Source organism: Talpa europaea, assembly GCF_964194135.1.
Source record: "Talpa europaea genome assembly, chromosome: 1".
NCBI lineage: Eukaryota > Metazoa > Chordata > Mammalia > Eulipotyphla > Talpidae > Talpa > Talpa europaea.
In genome coordinates, this window is record NC_140073.1 from 59,816,586 (window position 1) to 59,838,972 (window position 22,387).

A 22,387-nucleotide genomic window follows, 5' to 3' on the forward strand; every position below is an offset into this window, starting at 1 on the left:
GAGGCATGTTTTACTTATTTATTTATTTGTTTGTTTGTTTTGTTTATACATGCACTGGGTACAGTCAGAAGTGCGGGATGATGAGAGAATTCACCAGAGCCAGAGCGGGGAGCAGAGCAGGCAGAAGGACCGAAGTACACTGCTGAGGGGAGCAGCGGGTGGCAGGAGAGGTCTGCGCACCAGGTGGGACCCTCCTCTGATGGCCGGGTAGCAGCCGGTGATCGAACCGGCGCCGCAGAGGCCGCGGGCAGCTTCTCAACCCAGCGCTCAAACGCTGCGCCACCAGGGAGGCCCTGAAAGCCTTCCATTTAAGATCTGGAATAAAACAAGGATATCCACTCTCACTACTGCTTTTCAATAGAGTACTAGATGTCATAGCTAGGACAATTGTGCAAGAGAAAGACATAAAGAAGAAAGATCTATCTGAGGAAAACTACGAAAAAACAAATAGAAGACACAAAGAAATGGAAAGTCATTCCTTCCTCATGGATTGGAAGAATTAACATTATCAAAATGGCCATCCAACTAAAAGCAATTTACAGATACAGCACAATTCCAATAAAAATCTCAGTGGCATTTTTCAAAGAAATGGAATAAATATTGTTGAAATTCATATGTAATCACAAAAAAACCCCCAAAACGCTGCACTCCTATGTTTATAGCAGTACTATTTACAATGAGTAAGCTATGGAAACAACCCAAATGCCCAAAAACAGATGACTGGGTAGAGAAGATGTGGTACATATACACAATGGACTATTACTCAGCAATCAAAAAAGATAAACTCATGCCATTTGCAGTAAAATGGATGGAGCTAGAAGGGATCATGCTCAGCGAAATAAGTCAGAAAGAAAAAGAAAAATACCAGATGTTCTCACTCATAGCAGGAATTTAGAAAACCTAAATAAGGGACCAGGAAAAAAGACTGATTAATACAAAGTAAAAATCAAATTCAACAAGCAACTATAAACCAGAGACACACTATGGGGGCAAGGCAGGGAGAGGCAGGATAAGGGTCAAAATAAGAGTGGGTTGCAATTGTATGGGGGATATAACCAAAACGAAAATGCATACATTGTGTAAAAATGAAAAATTATGTAAAATATAAAATAAAATATTAAAAAAGATCAAAAACTCTCCTGAATAAAAGTGGAAAAAAATGGAAGTATTACACTCCCAGGCTTTAGACAATACAAGAAAGTAATAATAATAAAATTAGCATGGTAGTGGGACATAAACCAATAAGCACTCTAATGGAATTGAATGGAAAGCCTAGAAGTAAAACTACGTATGTAGGTTTTCAGGCTTTTCTGCCCTCCCACCACTAGGATTGCCCTGCCTGATGGGGCACCTGCAGTTGTTACATTGTTTGTTGTTTACTTCTGTGGGCCATGGGAGGAGTATTGAGATAGTCACCTAGAGAAGAAGCTGGAGCAAGGCAGGAGAGAGAAGGGGAGAAAGAAGGCCAGAGAAGCCCAGGCTGAAGACTTGTGGGGGGCTTGGAGGCCTACCGGCCTCTTGGCCCCCAGCAACCCTGCCTACCGTGTACCTGTTTGCCACACTACACGAAAAGCTCAATAAAAGCCTAAGAAATCCACTGAGGGCTCCACAACTCTCCTTTACCCATCTGCCAGATCGTAGAAAACTTGCTCAGTGTCCATCCTGCCCCTACAATATATATATGGTTAAATAATTTTTTTTAAAGAATTTATTTTTATTTATTTATTTGTACAAGCACTGGGTACAGTCAGAAGCGCGGGATGGTGAGAGAATTCACCAGAGCCAGAGCGGGGAGCAGAGTAGGCAGAAGGACCGAAGTACACTGCTGAGGGGAGCAGCGGGCATCAGGAGAGGTCTGCACGCCATGTGGGACCCTCCTCTGGTGGCCGGAGAGCAGCCAGGGATCGAACCGGCTCCGTGGAGGCTGCGGGCAGCTTCGCAACCCAGCGCTCAACCGCTGCTCCACCGGGGAGGCCCAATATGGTCAACTAATTTATGATAAAGGAGCGAAGAATATACATTGGAACAAGGAATGACTCTTCAGTAAATAGTGTTGGGAAAACTGGACCACCACATGCAAAATAATGACATTAAATTCATATATCACACTATACAGAACAATCAACTCAAAATGGATAAAAACTTGAATGTAAGACCTGACATAATAAAATATAGAGAAGAAAACATAGGCAAAGCACTCTGTGCCATAAACCTCAGAAACATCTTTGAGGACTCATCCCCAAAGCAAAGCAAATGAAAGAGATGGAAAACGCTGGGACTACATCAAACTTAAACGCTTCTGTACAGCAGAAGAGACAATAATCAAAATGAAGACAGAGACATCGTACCTAATGGGAGAAAATAATTGCATACTATACAATGAATCAGGGACTGATATCAAAGGTCAACAAAGAGCTTACACAACTCAACAAAACAAAGCAAACAATCCCATCAAAAAATGGGCAGAAGAGTTAGAAAGACACATCACCAAAGAAGAAATGCCAATGGTCAACTGATCTATGAAAAAATGTTCATCATCGCTAATAATCAGGAAATGCAAATCAAAACCACATGGAGATACAACCTCACACCAGTGAGAATGGCACATATTAAAAAAAAAAAAAGAACAAAACTGGCAACAGTAAATGCTAGCAAGGGTGTGAGCACCAAATGTTGCTGATGGGAATGCAAACTGATTCAGCCATGCTGGAAAGCTTTGTGGAGGTTCCTCAAAACACCTCAAAACATCAATAGATCTACCATATGATCCAATGATTCCATACCTAAGAATCTACCCAAGCAACTCCAAAGGAAACTTGCACTCTTGTATTTATTGCAGCACTATTTACAATAACTAAGATATGAAACATCCAAATACTTCAGAATAAATGAACGAATCCTAAAATTGCTGTGTATATAGACAATGGAATGCTATCCCATGATCATAAAAGAAAAACTCATGCAACTTGCTGCAACATGGATGGAAGGGATTATGTTAGCTGGAAGGGATTATGTTAGCCAAATTAAGTCAGAAGGAAAAAGGTAAATGTTGTATATTTTCACTTATTTGCAGAATATAAAGCAACTGAACAAAATGCCATGATTAAGACAAAACTTGTCATCTGACCATAGATCTGATGCATACAACATAGAGAGATCAAAACAGGGGAAGTGGAACACAAGGGAATATGGTGATGGTTCAAGGGTGATATGGTGGTAGGGATACTCTGGGGACTACACCTGAGAGAAAAAAAAATCATTGTACAAAAATTAGCAATAATATAAGAAAACAAAATAAAATATTTAATAGTTTAAAGAAAAAAATTAAAAACAATATAGAAATAATAATATCTACTATCCGCTTCAGAATATCAAAGGCTTCCAAAAAGTAGCTGCTCATAGTTCTTATCGTCATTAACTTTGATGTAATATGCCTACAAAAGTGGAGACCTGTAGTTGGTGAAAAGAGGTCCTGAGAGGAGAGAAGTACTTAGCAGGAATTAAGAGCACAACGACAAGATAAATCTGCTAGTGGCTTTATAAGACAATGTTCTTAGATGCAGATGGTTAAACATGTCTATTAGAACATCTATAACATACTAAATAATTATGGAAAAGCCATTAGTAATAGATAATAGGGGAATAATATATAAAAACTGTTTTAGTTCAGAACAATTCTTTGCAGAATAAAATGAATGGAGCATGGTATACTGAGACTAGGACTCGTGGGGTTACAGAAGTGAATATACAGATGTTATGGCTTTAAGATACTTATAGTCCAGGAAGAAATGTAGGAAATACTTATACTCACAAATTATGACAGATTTGTATCAGAATCATTGTAGAAGAATTATAGAAGTTGACAGATTTGATGGACTTAACAGGTAGGGGCTATTTTGTAATATAACATCTCAAAATCTAGGTGTTTTATACACTGGAGCTCATTCCATTGTCACTAAAATCTTATGAGTTTATAATTATTCCCAATTAAAAAGATAAGTTAGAATCCTAAGAGGCTAAATAATATGTCATATCATTATGTGGAGTTGGGGTTCAAACTTTTATCTGACTCAAGGATCATTGATTTTCTAACATTCCATTTTGCTCTATATTATTGTTCAATGAATGATTTGTGCTGTCTGTGTGCATTTGTATGTGCATTTATTTTTATTTTTTAAAGATTTATTTATTTATTTTATACAAGAACTGGGGTACAGGCCAGATGCGCAGGAAGGTGAGAGGACTCACCAAAGACAGAGCGGGGAACAGAACAGGCAGACTGACGAAATACATTGCTGAGGGGAGCAGCGAACGAGACAGAAGAGGTCTGTCATGCCATGTGGGACTCTCGCCAGCCAGCAGGGATCAAACCGGCACTGCAGAGGCTGCAGTGTGGCCCTCAACCGTCTGCACCACCAGGGGAGGCCCTGTATGTGCATTTAGAAAAAGTATCAAAGAAACTTCAAAGTCAAAATTACAGGGCATCCCTGGTGATGCAGGTGGTTGAGTGCAGCTCTGTGGAGCTGTCTGCAGCCTCTGCAGCACGGGTTTGATTCCCGACCGTCCAGGGAGCTACCCACATGGCACAGCAGACTTCTCCTGTCTTGACTGCTGCTCCCCTCAGCAGTGTCTTTGGTCTGTCCACCTGTTATTTTCCCCACTATGTCTCTGGCAAATCCTCTCACCCTCCCGCACCTCTGACCTGTAACCCAGTTCTTGTATAAATAAATCTTAAAAAAAAACATAGTCAAAATTACAGGTAAGCTAATTTTTCTGGATATTCAGATGATTGGGAAGTCTGGAAGCCAGTTTGAAGAAAAGTGTTTAAACATTTTAAATTTGGTTCCTTTTATATAACAGAACTTTTCTAAGAAAGCAACAGGGATTACAGTTCTCCTGGGCCTCAAATAGCTATACAATGTTGTGCAGAAAGTTCTGTAAAACTTTTTATTGAGATGCATTCTCATAGATGCCCAAAATAATTTTGAATATAACTATTCATATTTATTAAATAAAAGGGGAAAGTATTTTTATGAAATGTTTTTTAAGTACATATGGAAAAATCATTTCTATTATATAATGTGAGTAGCCTTGAATCTAATTTAACCCTATGTTTGCTAGTGAAATAATGATCTTGTGTTGAGGTTGTTTCTAAAACAAAAATGGGGGCTGTGACAGAGAAAGGATAAATGCAAGAAACCCCAAAAAAGAGGAAAAAAATACTTGGGAGCATAAATAACAAAAAGAATGAAAATTAATGCTCAAGTTTTGGAGTCTGATACTACTTTTCCCCTAACCAATCAGATAATTAAAGTGTAAGTACTGAAACATAATCTATTGGTAACATGTATTTATAACATATTCCTTCTAGTATTTTATAATTTTCTTTCATAAAAACAATGACTATAATATACTTCCTATGCTAGTAGGTACCTATAACAATACCCAATAATTTAGCTTAGTTATTCTTTTTCTTTTTCTTTTTTTTTTTTTTTTATAGAGGCATGCTTTATTTATTTGTTTGCTGGTTTTGTTTATACATGCACTGGGTACAGTCAGAAGCGCGGGAGGGTGAGAGAATTCACCAGAGCCAGAGCGGGGAGCAGAGCAGGCAGAAGGACCGAAGTACACTGCTGAGGGGAGCAGCGGGCGGCAGGAGAGGTCTGCACGCCATGTGGGACCCTCCTCTGGTGGCCGGGGAGCAGCCGGGGATCGAACCGGCGCCGCAGAGGCCGCGCGGTTTCGCAACCCAGCGCTCAACCGCTGCGCCACCGGGGAGGCCCTTAGTTATTCTTTTTCATTACAATATCACAATGAGAATTGTTTAATTTAACAAAAGTTAACTGAGAACCTATTGAAAAAACAGGTATTTTACTATGGCCTAGGGATATAAAGATAATTAATTCAAGACTGTGTACTTCATTGAAGAAATGTTCAGGTGACAGGCAAATAGACAAGTTAACTATGAAGTTTTAATGGAAATGTAATTGCCTAAGCAAGATATTACTTTCATAAATAAAATCATAATATAAAAAAGTATTATAATTTTCATGGTCTTCTACCTGATTTCTTCAGGTTAGCTTATTTTTCCACAATAATAATAAAAGGTACCTTTTATCTGTTATATATTAACCATAACTCTGAGCATTATTTTTTTAAGATTTATTTATGTATGCATACAAAACAGGGGTACACGCCAGAGGCATAATTGATGAGAGGATTCTCCAGAGACAGAGTGGGGAACAGAACAGTCAGACTGACTGAAATGCACTGGTGAGGGGAGCAGAAGATAAGACAGGAGAGGTCTGCTGTGCTGTGTGGGTTTTTTTCCTGCCAGGGATCAAACTTGTGCTAAGTTGGCTGTGGATAGCTTCCTAATGCTGCAACTTAACCCCTTGCTCCACCAGAGGGGCCCTCTAAGCATTGTTACTATATAATTAATGGCTCTCATATAAACCCAGAAAGTGGTTGTACTATCTTAATTTTAATAAGAAAGAAACTTGAAGAACTGAAACCTATCCAAATTAAAAAAAAAAAATGTAGTAAAAACTTAGGACCAGAGATTTTGGTTTATACATGCCTGCTATACCATACTGATTCTATGATTGTCAAACTCATCCTTCTGAAATTATTAAAATTTCCATTGTTAGTAATAGCATTGTTACATTGTATCCCTAAACATTTCCAACTCTGAACTCTGTGGGTTGAAAGACACCAATCTATGAAGTCAGCTAAGTCAACACTGTCAGCCTTTATCAGAAGCCTAAAGTTTCCCTGGTAAAACATAATACTGAAAATATGACAAATGATAAGCAATCCAAGCACCGTTCCTTTCTGAGAAATAAACAAAAATGATGGGAAACTTGTCATGGTAATTTTCAAAAGAATGATACAGAATGGCTGATGGATATAATTTTGTTTTTCCTGGGAATACAAAGTGCTCTATAGATTATGGTTAGAATGATGAGATTAAATAGAAAGAAGATGTTGGAGAATGCAGAAAAGTTGACAAAGAAAAAAAGTGATACCTTAAAATGGCTAATTCTACCACAGCATGTAGAAGTACAGTGAGAGAAAAAAGTATAGAGGGGCATGAGACTTTGACAGGCTGACCGATATGACCTAGGAGAAATTCTCTAGGAGCAATTCTCTAGGAGAAATCACAGAAATCAGTATATAGTCTCTGTCGCAGGGCTCCCTAATTTGTTACACCAGATCTGCTGAAGTGCACTAAGCCTCTGGCCCTGCTGAGGCTGGTTCAGGTTATGGCTCCTCTGAGCACACTGTTGGTGAGTCTGTGCAGGTCAGATCTGAATCAGGTGGCAGGGCTTCACTTTTGAATGTGCTGGGATTTAAAATGGACCAATCATGTTAGCACTCTCATGGACTAATCAGATTGGATCTCTCACCAGTTCCATTCAAGGTTTTGAGGTCATTAAGGTATTGGGAATGGAGCAGTCTGATTGGTGCTTGACCAGTCAAACAGCTAGGATTGAAAATGGTCCAATCATGTTTGAAAGGTGGGGACCCTAAAGAGGATATAAGAAGGGAAGGAGCCTGCTTGGTTTCATTCATCAGATAACTTCAAAAGAGGATTCAGCAGATGACCTCCATGGAGAATCATCAGATCTATGCAGACAAATATGCTAGGGCCTTAAGTCATTCAACACCTTTGCAGATTTCCAGATCTCTGTAGACCTTCAGGGAGACCTGGCCACTGAATGAAGTGGTCCTGCATCTGACATTGCCTGCAAAGAGCACCATTGGCCTGGACCCAGTGTCTCTAAAATAGTTGTTATCTGTTGGCATATGCCAACAAATCACAAAGAGCTGTAACATCAGTATCTCTGACACTGTCTCCTGGTGCCCAGTATTAAGTAGGACTGATGACTGGCACTTGACCTATGACTTGTGCTGGTACACCTCTGAGAGGTGCCCATTGCTTCTGATACTCCAGCACTGCCTCCTAGTGCTGTGGCCTCCAGCACTGTTCATCCAGTGCAGCATCCGGTAGTGTCTGGTTAGGTGTCTGGCACTGTCTTGTCTGGCCTTTAGATGGTTGCTGTGGGTTTCTGTGGTGTCACCTCAGCAGCCCCACTTGTGAGCACCTCCACTAATCAATATGAGTTGGATCCTGGCCCATTGCTTAAGGATGAGACACCAGCTCCCGGCTCTCAACAAAGGTACAGCACCATCTTTTTTTTTTTTTTTTAATATTTATCAATTTGTTTGTAAAAGAACCAGGGTACAGGCCAGAGGTGTGGGAGGGTGAGAGGATTCACCTGAGACAGAGCGGGGAACAGGACAGGCAGACTGACGAAATACACTGCTGAGGGGAGCAGCAGGCGAGACAGGAGAGATCTGCCACACCATGTGGGTAGTCCCCTGGTAACATATAAGAGTTAACAGATAGAGGCAACTGTTCCAAATGAAAAACTTAAATTCTAACAGCTGTGACACATTATTAGATTTTTTGGGGGTTGGTTTGTTATTGTGAACATATTATAGAATTTTTTTTTTTTTGTTCTAACCAGCAAGACAGCCAAGCCATCTTCACAGACTTAAAATCTGAACAGGCTCTATAATGTAGCCTAGCCTATGTGGGAAAGCCGCTGCCTAGAAGTCAAGTCAGTCTTTTTCACACCCACTAACAATCAATGAACCAGATAAAGAAGATTTTGTAGTAGGCATCCAGCCTTTGCATCTCCACAGAAGTGAAGAGATTAATCCTTCATTGCCTTTCTCTAGCACTGGCGTATCATTAGGTCAGGACAACATAAATGAGACATCTCTGATCAAGACTAATGACATTGTTAATGTCAGAGTTCTTTGTTTCTACCAATACAAACTAAATTCAAATTTGTATTTGTTGGGCAGATCTCAGAGGTAAAATCTGTTGGACTATTTCCTCAATTCAAATCCTCACTTTTTTGATGGCTGAATAGTATTCCATTGTGTATATATACCACATCTTCCTGATCCAGTCATCTATTTCTGGGCATTTGGATTGTTTCTAGATCTTACCTATTATAAATAGTGCTGCAGTAAACATAAGGGTTCAGGTGTTTTTTTGAATCAATTATTTTGTGTCTTTTGGGTAGATTCCTAGGAGTAGAATTGCTTGGTCATATGGTTGCTCCATTTTTAGTAGACTGAGGAATCTTCAGACAGCTTTCCATAGTGGTTGGACCACAATTTGCAGCAACCTGGATGGAGCTAGAAGGAATTATGCTCAGTGAAATAATTCAGAAGGAAAAAGAAAAATATTGGATGGCTTTACTTATAGGAGGAATGTAGGGGAACCAACTAAGACATCAGGGGAAAAATAATAACAACACAAAACACAATAAAACAAAACAAAACCTAACAGATAATTATAAACCAGAGACATCCTGCAGGGAAGGAGGAAGGAGAGGGATCAAGGGAGGGAGGGAGGAGGAGCACAGGGGACTGAGGTGATGGTGCACGGGTGCATTGGGGAAGGAAATTCTATGGAGACTAAACCTGGGGGGGTGCAAACATTATTTAAAAAAGAACAAAGATGTAAAAAATATATAAATAAAATATTAAAAAAACAAAAAAATCCTCCCTTTGACTAGCTAAGAAACTCTTAATAACTGTCATTGAGGCTTTATTTCCAGCTAACATTTCTACCTGCTTTGGAAGACAAAAGTGTCATATTACCCTAGCACTCTATTAGGAAGTTTTTTTTAAAAAATCGATCACTTCTTACTATCACCATAAAAATTATACAAGTCATAATACAGTTGTTTCTTTTTAATGAAGTATAAATCTGCTTATAAATCAAAACCTCCCACCAAAGTGTTTTGTATGAACAAATATGAAATTTAATTAAAAAATCACCTTGTCTAAATGCACATAAGGCAATTTTGAAATTTACAATTAATGGCCACTCTAAGTCAAAAGTAATTTTTCACACGATACTGTACATCTACATTAAAACTGCACAATCAGATTTCAGATGTTTGTGGTATTCCAGTAGTTGGCACATTTATCAGCAAGCTTTAGACAAAGCCAATGGCACATCAGTCATTTAAGGTTTCTTATGGATTTCATTGACTAATAAAAAGTCTGATGAGGCACTTTTACTGTCACACATTTTCATTTTTCTTAGCTCTCACAAAAATATTCCTGAGAACACAATCGGTATGAATATAGGAAGACTTTAGAGGAACATTTAATCTTCAGAATTGAGATTTTTATTGGTTTCCTTGACTTGAACACCCCAAAAGTGTTTTCTCCAATTATCTTTTGTGTTCTTCCCCCACTATCTTCTGCTGCTGAGTAATTTTACAACACTGCTGCTATTGACATTAAAGCAAGCACTGGAGGGTCCCAATGTGACACAAAGCAAGCAATGCATTCACATAAGAATATAGCACATAACTGCAAATCATGACTTTTGAATGCATTTGAAGTTGATCAGTTGAAATGCCCATTAAAGAAAGAGTGATACCTTGGTAAAATACAGGAGACAAGATACCATTTCAGAACTGCAAATTCTCTAAAATCTGTGATGTGATAGGAACCAGCTGAGAAAAATGCAGTACCACATAGAGAAGTAACCTGCTTAAGGCAGCAGTTGAGCTGTCCACAGCCTCTGCAGCATGGGTTCCATCCCAGCCGGCAAGGAGCCACCCACATGGCACAGCAGACCTCTTTAAACTCTACAGACAAGTCATCAGTTCTACAAACACTATAAATTAGAACACATAGGCCTTTGATTTGACACATGAGTGACTTTTTAAGAAAGTGCTGAACATAAAGAGCATACTTTTAGAAACATGGCTAAGTGTGTCCTTAATTCTGAACAAGAGTATCTTTTCATTATGGTGATAAAAGAAGGTTTCCCAATCTTACAGACCTTACTATACATATTTTAGGACCTAAAGATTACTACAGTCAAGTATACTGAAGCATTCTTATGCATCCTGTCCACTATAACATAGAGGTTCACAGTCAAAATTGAAACACAAAATTGAATGAATCTTAGAGAAAATTCTGATCTACATTTTCTGATGGTGAAATCACACAGCTAGTTTTCAGATGGTAGCTGAATGCATACACTCAGAGTGTACAGCAAATGCCTCATCTCCTACTTATAGAAAAACCTGCAAATTAATATTGTTATTATCTATTTTGTATAATTTACAGATTTAATAAGGGGGTGATGGGGATAAATTGGGAACAAACAAAATCATTTAAGCAGGAGTTATTATTTGGACATAAATATTCATAGTGCACACTCAATGTTTAGATAAAATTAAAAACCTCAGTGATCAGGTATAAACACACGATATTTAGATTTCACAAATAACATATATTTTATTAATTTTCTGTGCAGAAAAATATACATATAACTTTGACATCTTAAAATTGGATAAATATTTCAGTTTAATGAAAATAATTATGAGATCTAATTATGAGAATAGTACCAAGAAAATTAACAAATCAAAAAACAACCCCAAATTCCAAACCCACCATATTTTAAACTTTGATGTTAGAATTCTATTGTCCCCAATACAGGTCTTGCTGAAATGAAAATTACAAGTGTTGACTTGACATTACATGACATGCAAAGTTTTTCAAAGAATTTTTCCCATTAAGTATTATTTGTTTAGTATCTTTGCATGTAAAACCAGTCTTTCCTAAGAATGAAAACAACACTATCCTTTTCTCAAAATCTTGGAGACAATTCTTAATTATTATCCTCAAAGGTGCACAATTTATTTATAATGAAAATACTTTTAAGTAGTCTAATCTTTATTTGTCAAACTTTTAACCATTATTTTAAGTTCCAAACAATGGTTTTCTACAAACATACTTTGACTTACCAGCAATAAAATCACATATAAAAATAAATATTTTCCCAAATTCTTTATATATATATTGAATCTGAGTTAGTGCTTCCTCTCCAGTACTGTATAAACTCGAACTTTTATTTCACCAGACAAGAATCAATCACACCTGGATCTCTGAATGCCTCACCTTTTGAAGAGAGGGCTATACTTCTTCCAGTTGCCAATCTGCCACCATGTGGTACTTAATATACAAGTTGGAAAATGTTATTACACATCATTGTGGAATGTCATTTTCATTAAGGAAATTTTTCTTCCAATCCACCATTCACATGAACAAACACATAAAAGATGAAAATGCAAATTCTACAAAATGAGTTTTGATGAACATACATAATATGAAGTATCTTTGGTACGATTAAGGAAAATATAAATTTATTTTTTCCATCTAGGATTAAACAACATTGCAGCATTTTTTTTTCTTTTATAAAACTATTTCTAGTTCTAAGATAAAGGTTTTGGTTTTAATTCAGTGGAGTGTATCATAAACACTCAATTTTCCATCCATCAAACCTTAAATAAGCAACTTCTGTCACCTTCTAGCAATCCTTAGCTCAATCGACAAGATAAGTATAGCTAACTCTTGCATACTGGACCTCACCAAAATCAGAGGAACTTAGAAGGTAGTTATATTATATATAGCCAAAAACTTTGTTTATGGATATCTGCGAAGAACAAAGACATAATGGTGATGCATGTTTATCTACAGGTACTTCTTTAATTGCTCAGAAAATACAATTAACTACTAACTCAGTTATAAAGGATTTGACTCATAAAAGCCTATTTTGTATTTTCTTAAAGCATTTCTTTATATTTATTTTGTTATCAAGAAATCTACTGAGGGAAATTTACCCAGGAAATTTCTTTTCTTTTTTTTTCAATTTTTGTCCTCTCCCACATAATCTTGCCTTATTACATCATTGTAAGTTAAGCAAATGAAGATATTGTTCCCCTTTTTCTGTATGTGGTCTAACATTTTTCAGCAATAGGGACAACCAAGTTTTCTAATTTCTGAGCCAGGACTTTTTTCACTCCACACTTAGGAAGAGAAAATGTATAATTTTGAAACCAGCACACTGTCAAGGGAGAACTGAATTGCAACTAATTAGCCTCATTTTTTTTCAAAGATTTATTTATTTATGCATCCAAGAACTTGGGTATAGGCCAAAGGTGTGGGGGAGGGAAGAGGATTCACCAGAGACACAGTGGGGAACAGAACAAGCAGATCTACTGATATACAGTGCTGAGGGGAGCGGTGGGAGAGACAGGAGACGTCTGCTGTGCCATGTGGATTAGCTCCCTAGCCAGGGATTGAACTAGTGCTGCAGTGGCTGGTGGTAGCTTGATAGCATGTGTCTTTAACCCCTGTGCCAATAGGGGTTATTCCCACTTTATAAAAGGAAATTGTTTTTCCTGGCTCACTTGCCTTATGGCTGTGTAGCTTACTGACCAAGTTAGTGGGTCCACTGCAATGTGAATTGAGATGAAAAATTTTAACTTCTTCGGGTCTGAATTTAATACCAAGTAAGTAAATCTGGGAGTTCCTTTTCCAATTCCTTTTATATAACTAGAGTTTGAGAAGTCCAGAACTCATACTACTAATGACCCAAATGAGTTCAATTACAAATTGGAGCAGCAATTCTCAATCTTCTCATTTGTAAGTGCAAAAGCTAAGGTTTAAAGAGGAAAAGTGACTCATCTATGATCACCCACCCTCCATGGTCTATCTTTGGAAATACATTCAGGGGTGATTTAATACGTAAAGGAACCTGTTGTCATGGAGCTTTCTTTGGATAAGAATGAAAGAATTGGGGCCTCCCCAGTGTTGCAGTGGGTTGAGCACAATGCTGTGAAGCTGCCCACAGCCTCTGCAGCATGGGTTCGATTCCTGGCCAGCCAGATAGATACCCACATTGTGTGGCAGACGCACTCCTGTCTCACCCGCTGTTCCCCTCACCCTCCCACTCCTCTGGCCTGTACACCAGCTCTTGTATAAATAAATAAAAAATCTTAAAAAAAAAAATGAAAGAATTGCTGTTGTTCATCTGCCATGATACTTTGGTGATTTTGCTTGCTGGGCATTTATTCAACCAAATAAAGAGTCATCAGAAAAAGATAAACACTGCTTGATTCCACTAACAGATGGTACATAGAGTAAAAAAAAAAATAGATGAACTGAATAAAGCAAAAATTAATGTTTGCATTGCAAATTAATTAGTGGTTACCAGAAGGAAAGTGTGAAGGGGAGAACGGGTAAATCAGGGTAAAAGGGAATAATGGCATGGTGAAAGATAGATGTGAAGGAAATTTAGTGGTAAATTTCATGTAGTATAAACACATGCTGATTCTCAACAATGAAGGTACAGAACTTACATAACATTACAATAAATTTTATTTCAATAAAAAATAAATAAATACCACTCAACCTTCCTAAATGACATCATCTAATTAGGTAAATTGCCTTTGTTTCCTTGTAAACACTTCTGTTTATCACTTATTATGAACTGGTATTAAAATTCTGACATGATGTTGTCCACAGGCTAAAGTGAGGAAATAGGATGATTCTAGAGTAGACTGGTGACTGAGGTGAGATAGAATTAAGAACTAAGAAGTCTAATTTGCTTGAGCTGAAACTCAACTCAATACAGTCTTTATAATGATTATAAATAAATGATAAACTTGGCTTTGTTCTCCAAGCAGGAAAATTGTGAAGGTCAGTTAAAAGAATCTAGTAATCTAGTAACCATTTGCTGCTGAGCTGTCCTCTATCAACATACTACAGAGTTCTTTAGAAATATTCCTGCCATATGGAGGGGCATGCAATTGAAATTTGTGTATTTAACTAGCTTCCAAGGTAATTCTGATGATCAGTTAGGTCAGTACATGGTTGGATGAAGCTGTCTTTTTGTACAGGCCTGCCTTTAAAATGTTCCTCTGTGATATTACACCAAATGAAATAAGTCAGATGAAGAAAATTAAACGCCAAAAGATTCCAGTTGTATGTGGAATATAGAAAGAAACATAAGCATTAAAACAAGACAAAAACAAACGCAAAGCCACAAAGCAGAAGGGAGAAGGGATGGGAGGAAAATGTGAAGCAGGTAAAAGGGATTTATTACATGGTGATGAATGGAGACTACTCTTTTGATGATGTGCACATATTGTATAAAGACGACATATTATACATTATACACCATGAACTTTATATATTATAAACTGATGTTGCCTCACCAATAGTTATTTTTTAATTAAATCAGTTCAAGAAAAAATAAAATGTTCTTTTGTGAAAAAAGTGACCCTTCTTGACTTTGAAATTAGATTTTAATGAAAAAAAGAAATTTAAGAGTTTCCTGCTATTGTCATTTTGTAATCAGATAAGTAAATAAATTCCTTTAAATAGGAGGTAGTGGATAAAGAAACCAAGCTGACTTGAAATTGGTATTTTCCTAACTGGATAGTCCCTTGGAGTAGAGATTAAACTGTGCAGAATGTCTAATCACAAAGTGCAAAATACACCCCAGTTCATGTTCCAACATATATGTGGGAAGATGTGTTATGTTTCTTTCTATATGTTTCATTTTATATTCCACATACATGTGTTTATGGTTAGATTTAACTGCTTCTCCCTCCTCAATATGCTGACTCTTGTATATTCTTAGCTGGCAAGCAAAGTACCCATTTTATGCTTTGGGGAAATTTCTCACCCCTAAAATCAGTTACAAAGCCACACTGAATCAATAACTAAGTTCAAATGAATATGCTGCTTACTACCAGCAAACTGTCATCATATAACAAAGAGAATGTGTTACTCACATCTATGTTGTTAAGAATGTTTCATCCCCTGGATGAAAGCATATGAGCTAAGAAATAGGAATTTGAAATGACAGACTGTTAATGTGTGGGGCACACAGTAGAGCAAGGCAGCACAGCCTCCTGCTCTCTTTTTATGACAACATGTAAATTAGAGCATTTACATAGTGCTGATTCCCATCAAATATAGGGGCTATCTCTAGGTCAACCAGCAGCTCATCTTGCTCTAATTCTTAGTAGAAGTCAAAAATAATTCTGATCAAAGATGAAGTGTCTCCTAAAATGAAGTGGGGGTGAAAATGTGGAAGGATTCCTAAAAACTAAACATTTTTTTTACATTATCGAGAACTAGAATAGTTATGTCACACATTTGAGCATATATTTATTCAGTTAGAAAAGTATTATCATGACTTAATATGTTAAATGATTTTTCTTTCTTTTACTCTCATATTTCACCATATAGTTTTGTTACTATTAGACATTTAATGCTTTTAAGAAGTCTTAAAGCGTTGCTTAACACTCTAAGAATACTGGTGAATTCACTACATTGTAAAAGAAAAGAAACAAAATATATAGAGTATGTACAAAAATATAAATTTTCTGTTTAGAACCATATAAAAATTCTGTAATTTATTTAAAAATTATTGGCCATTATTCTAAGCATTGCTGCTTCACTTTTTGCTAATTCTGAATGTTTTGCATAACCTTTTTTCACTTTTCTCCTAATGGAACCCTCTTAGTTAAGTGCTGGAAATTCTGTTGCCTTTTTTTTTTTTTTTTTTGCCTTAGAAAACTTCACCGAGCTTTGTGGGTACTACATAAAAACACTGGAGCAATGGTGAAGGCATGTCCAACTTTTAACCCTTACCATAAGTTCCAAAACAATGGTTTTCTAGAAATATACTAGAACTTATCATAAATAAAATGATTTATAAAATGAAATATAGTTTCCCAATTCTTTATATATATTGAATCTGAGTTAGTGCTTCTTCTCTAGTGTATAAACTTGCACTTTCATTTCAATAATTGTTCTGTGGTGGTTAAAGTTAATGCCAATCAGATTATGCTTGGCTTCATGTATTTCTTGTCTCACTAGTTTACAAAAAGCTGCCCTTTTCCTCTTCAAAATGAAGTCATCTATGGACATTGTAAAGAGAGAATAAAAACTTGTCTTAATATCAACATTACCCTGGGTTGTTAGAAAGATGGTGAAGTTATGATTTTTGTTTATAAATATAGATCTGAATTTATAATATCAGCATTTCCTAAAATCTTGACTATTAAGTGTCTAATACAATATTCTGGAGAATGTAACCCCTTTAGTATAATTGTCATATTTTAAAATTGATACTGTAAATAGATTCTAACAAGCCAAACAAGACTAACAAACATAGAAGAGGAAAATTGTAATTTTCTGTATCCAATTTTGGAATTAACATTCAGGACCTTATTTTCCACGTAGCACTACAGTTTATAGAGAGATTACATTAAGAATAACAGGACTAGCTATATCTTATCAGATAAAGACATCATGAGGAGGTGGAAAGAGTCAGCATAGGTTAGGAAAGCTGAGTTCCAGTTTCAACACTGAGAAACTCAATGGATGACTTGAAGCAAGACACCATCTCCTTTTGGGCTTCTCAGTTTCATGAATTGCAAAATAAGAATTTTTTTTCTATTTTTAGATGTCTCTGTTAATACAATCATTTGACTGGCATTTAAAGTCACTAAATAAAAAAATATTATCAATAATTTCATTTTTATTTGAATTTATAAATGAAAGCAAAAAAAGTCATAAATGCATGTGATGTGTGTGTATGCTGGCATGTATTTGAATCTAAGCTTTCTGTTATTACTAAGATGAAAAATTAGAACCTTCCCTTTCATAAAACTGGAAACCCAAGATTAAAAACTGATGGTATTCATACAGAGAATTTTCTTATTTTCTACACAGAACTAAATCCCTATATAATGCTATAAAAATTGATAGTTCTCCCCCAAATTCAAAGAAAAATATAGATAAAAGACCTATTACTACAATAATTTTGTTCTATTTCTTAAACTCTGAGTTCTCTTTTGTGGGTCCCTCAAAATTGTATAGAAAATGTTTTTATATTTATATCATATGTTTTTAATCAGGTTCTCAAAAAGAAACATTATCCAGAAATACTAGTAACTACTAATATAGTTCTAAGGAGAAATCTTAATACCACATTGAGAAGTCACATCCTTAGTTAGATCCAGTGACACTCAAATCCTCAGGGCTTCCCATGCTCAAATAGATGATGTTTTTAAAACTTTACTATCTTATCAAGAAACTTCGCCTACTTAAGGAAAAGTGAGCATTAGAGATTTCAAGGATACCATTTCAATTTTAACTTTGATTACCACTAAAAATATTATTTTCAGATATGATTAAGAATAATTAGTTCCCAAGGAAGTATCCCTCAAAACAAAACAAAGCTCTCAGACATGCATGATGAAGCTTTAATTTCACTTCTATCTGCAAAAGCAAAAATTACCTATATTTAACAATTAACATTTGAACATCAGTGGAATTTAAAGCAGACAAAAACTCATCTAGAATTGCAGACCTACTTGGGAGAATGTATTGAAACACCCATTTTACTAAAATTAGATATATTTAATATAATCACATAAATAAATCGTGATCAGTAAAGAATCACTATTGCAAACAAAGTCTACACACAGTTATGTTTCTTCTGGTATGCATTTTTATAAAGATTCTTTTTAATTTGGAAAATGTTACCATGCACTGGTTGGGGATTATACTAAGTAAAATAAGTCAGCAGGAGAAAGACATAAGTGGAAAATTTTCACTTATATGTGGAATACAGAAAAAAAAAAAAAAAAAAAACAAAGGTACACACAAAACTAAACCGAAGCAAATCCTAGAAAAGATGTGCTGGTTAGAAAATATGCCTTCAGATCTGAATTTGGAGGAGCATTGCACATTTCCCTATCTTTTCCTGATTTAACCTTTCTCCACAGAGCAGAAGAAAGAATCCCAAGGAGAGGTATAAATATCTATAAGTAATATGTTTATGGGCATCAATGCAAGGTGATTTAACAAAGTTAATTGGGATTGGTGAATTAGACCAAAAAATATAGTATCATCTATCATATATATCATATCATGCAAAATTTTAGCAAAGGCAAGATTATCTGTGCTGCCAATTTTAACAATGTGCTATATTTGATAGCAATGGACAGATGTCTACAAAATAAAATCACTAAATAGTAAAAATGCTTTAATTCTTACTATGTTAGTGAAATGTATTTTTTTTCCCGTTGAATTAACACTGTAATGATTAGGATACATAAATTGATAAGGTTACACAAGTGTATTCAAAACAGCAACTCTAAATTCAGTAATTCCCTGGATGGAGAACCAGGGTACCAGACAGAGGAATTATAATGTTCTTGATTATAAACTTGAATATAAATAACTAATGAAGTATTTTCTCTTGTATAGCAAGTAACATACAGGTTTCTTAATAGAAATGTGTTTTATAATTTCAAAGTCCAGCATAAGCCAATTGTAACAAAAGAGAATGATAGCATATCTCAGTGATACTGAAGATACAACATCCTTTGACTTCAAAGTGCATATTAAACAAAGTATCTTAAGAGGCTAAAAACTAACAAATTATGCTGGGGTAGGGGGAGGAAGTAAATAAAAACAATAAGACCAAAATGCTCATAAAGGAAAAAAATAATTATAATTATAGTAATCATACTGCCCTCATTACTATGCAACTTTAACAGATTCAATAAATTGAGAATGAAAAGCATTAATTAAATCATTATATTTAATTCATGCTACAGGGGAGGAAATTTCCCAAGACAGAGGAAAAATATAAAAATAGATACTATATCAATATTTGCAAAAGTTTTATTGAGCATAAAGTCAGATATCAAGTAGAGGTATTAGCATCAGTAGTGATGGAGATTAAATACTGATACAAATTACCCGTATTAATACAGAGTCCTGTGTTGTATTTTCAAGCACTTAATATATTTGCCAGAAGTTTTTCCAAATCAAAGCTACTCTGTTTTTATATATAGATATATGTGTTTAAATGAGATTTTAATTTTGTTTAATCTTATCTTTGATCAAGCAAAACAATTTAAGAGGACCAAGACCATCAGCTTCCCAGTGAGCAAGTGCAGCTCCTCACTGGAGACTTTTGAATCTGCCATAAAAATCAACAGTGAGCATCCAATAGTTTTCTTTAATTTGCAATTGAAAACTGAATCACCATATCAAATACCCTTTAAGTTCTTTTTGTCTTCCAGATTAAACATGTAAGGTGAACCATCATCTTGCCACATTATTTGCATTTTCCATTTTAAATAATCATAAATAAGAAAACTTTTCTATTCTTTGGCATGACAAAACTGTTTGATTCAGCTGAGTTTCAAAGTCTTAGAAATTGCACTCATTCCTTCTTTAGAGCCCTGGTTCATCTGAAAGATTTTTAGCTGAAAGATTCTTTATTGTATTCAAATCTCGTCCCATAGAAGTTGTAACGATTACTCAGTTTATGAAGAGTCTTAGAAATTGAATTGGGTCCACAGCAAAAAACACCAACTGTTTTCCTGGGAAGAGAGAGTGATAAAATGGAAAAATCAGGTGGATGATTTGGGAAAACATAACAAGTATGCCTTATAAACATGTTTAAGATACTAACAAAGTTGATTTTCTGATATTTAACATATTAAAATTAATGTTCCAATTGTTTCCAAATGTATATGGCCACCATGAAGATCTTTAGTTTCACCTGAGAGATGGGAAAGAAGAGGGCCAAAACAGGGGAGACAAGAACACAAGAGAGTATGGTGATGGTTCATGGGCGATGGAATGGTGGAATGGTGGGAATTTTAAGGGGATTACACCTGAGGGGAGAAATCAAACATTGTACAGAAATGAACAAAAATGTAAAAAATATAAATGAATTAATTAAAAAAATAAAGATGCCATGGCTTTACATGGGCAATGATGAATAAAGAAGAGAAAGAATATCTATTACCAAATTGAAAGTATAACTTTAAGTGAATGATTTGCATAAATATTGAAATGAAAAGCATATAAATATGGATATTTTATTTTTTATTTATATCAAGCAACACTTATAACAAGTGACGAGGTCTTATTATCTTCTGACATAAAAGTGTAGCAAAAATTTATATATAACTAACAAAGAGACTAAATAAATCCTAGAAAACACTAATATTTCACATTGTTATTTCTAATTTTGTTGGATTAAATTGAGTTTTTCTTGGATATTAAAGTGTTAGTAACAAATTTGTACGATGATAGAGTATGTCCTCATTATCCAGAATAAATGGTGCTGGAAAAGTTAGCAAATCCATTCATATGTGCAGCAAATTCATTATAACAGAAACTGAAAATGATTTTATTATCACATTTCATCTTGAAAAATGAAACTACAAAAGCAGAATTTTCACCATTAGTCAAGATGGATTAATGGGAACTAGATTTACCATTTGCATTAAAAATTTTGTGTAAGGGCCTCCCGGGTGGTGCAGCGGTTGAGCGCTGGGTTGCGAAGCTGCCCACAGCCTCTGCAGCGCCGGTTCGATTCCCGGCTGCTCCCCGGGCACCGGAGGAGGGTCCCACATGGCACACGGGCCTCTCCTGCCACCCGCTGCTCCCCTCAGCAGTGTACTTCGGTCCTTCTGCCTGCTCTGCTCCCTGCTCTGGCTTTGGTGAATTCTCTCACCCTCCTGCGCTTCTGACTGTACCCAGTGCTTGTATAAATAAACAAACAAACAAACAAATAAATCTTTAAAAAAATTTTGTGTAAAACAATATTTTGAACTCGGATGTTCAGCTACTAGACAATATATAACACAAAACCACGATCACTGAGAAAAGAGAAAATACAAGGTGAGGTCAATAACATTCATTGCTTGTTCCTAGAGGGTGTTTACAAGATTGTCGTACACAGAGGGAAAATGCGTGCTGAAATCAGCAGTCTCAATCAGTTTAGGAGATTAGAGCACAGTTGATGGGGCCTCCCGCGTGGACAGCGGTTGAGCACTGCAAAGCGAAGCTGTCCACAGCCTCTACAGTGCCAGTTCGATTCCCCACCAGCCAAGGAGAACCCCACATGGCGCAGCAGACCTCTCCTGCCTCGCCCGCTGCTCCCTTCAGCAGTGTATTTTATCAGTCTGCCTGTTTTGCTCCCCACTCTGGCTCTGGTGAATTCTCTCACCCTCCCACACTTCTGACCTGTACTCTGGTTCTTGTATAAAATAAATAAATAAATCTTAAAAAAAAAAAAAGAGCACAGCTGATGGATGCTGAAACAGCTAAGATTTGCGGAAAAAAATATGTGGTGAAGAGTTTGTAAGAGACTAACAGAATAAGAGGAAGGAGGGAAGGAAGCACAATGGAATATGTTAATGGACTATGAATGGTTTGGTGGCAGGTATCCTATGGTAATTATCTCTGATGGGGAGAAACCTAATGTTACCACAGTTAAAAGAATAAACTCTTATTTTAAAAATTAATAACAAATACATGGACTTGGAAGAATGACAAAAATATATTTTGTTATACAAATAGTATGTGGTCAAGTAAGACTAATATAGATCTATATTGTCAAACAATTTACTTTTACATGTAAAAGATACAATTACAATCATAG

The 22,387-nt window shown here is 36.0% G+C and overlaps 1 protein-coding gene across 2 annotated transcripts in view; it reads right to left on the reverse strand.

The window, feature by feature from the left end:
- Positions 1-20,191: 20,191 nt before the first annotated feature.
- The window catches only part of NOX4 (NADPH oxidase 4), a gene marked incomplete at both ends in the record, with an annotated part of 203,829 nt that continues 201,633 nt past the window's right edge, over positions 20,192-22,387 (reverse strand). For both annotated transcript variants that reach the window (XM_084230445.1, XM_084230444.1), the window contains one exon: positions 20,192-20,312. In XM_084230445.1, coding sequence (XP_084086571.1) covers positions 20,192-20,312 — 121 coding nt within the window. The remainder of the gene's footprint in view (positions 20,313-22,387) is intronic.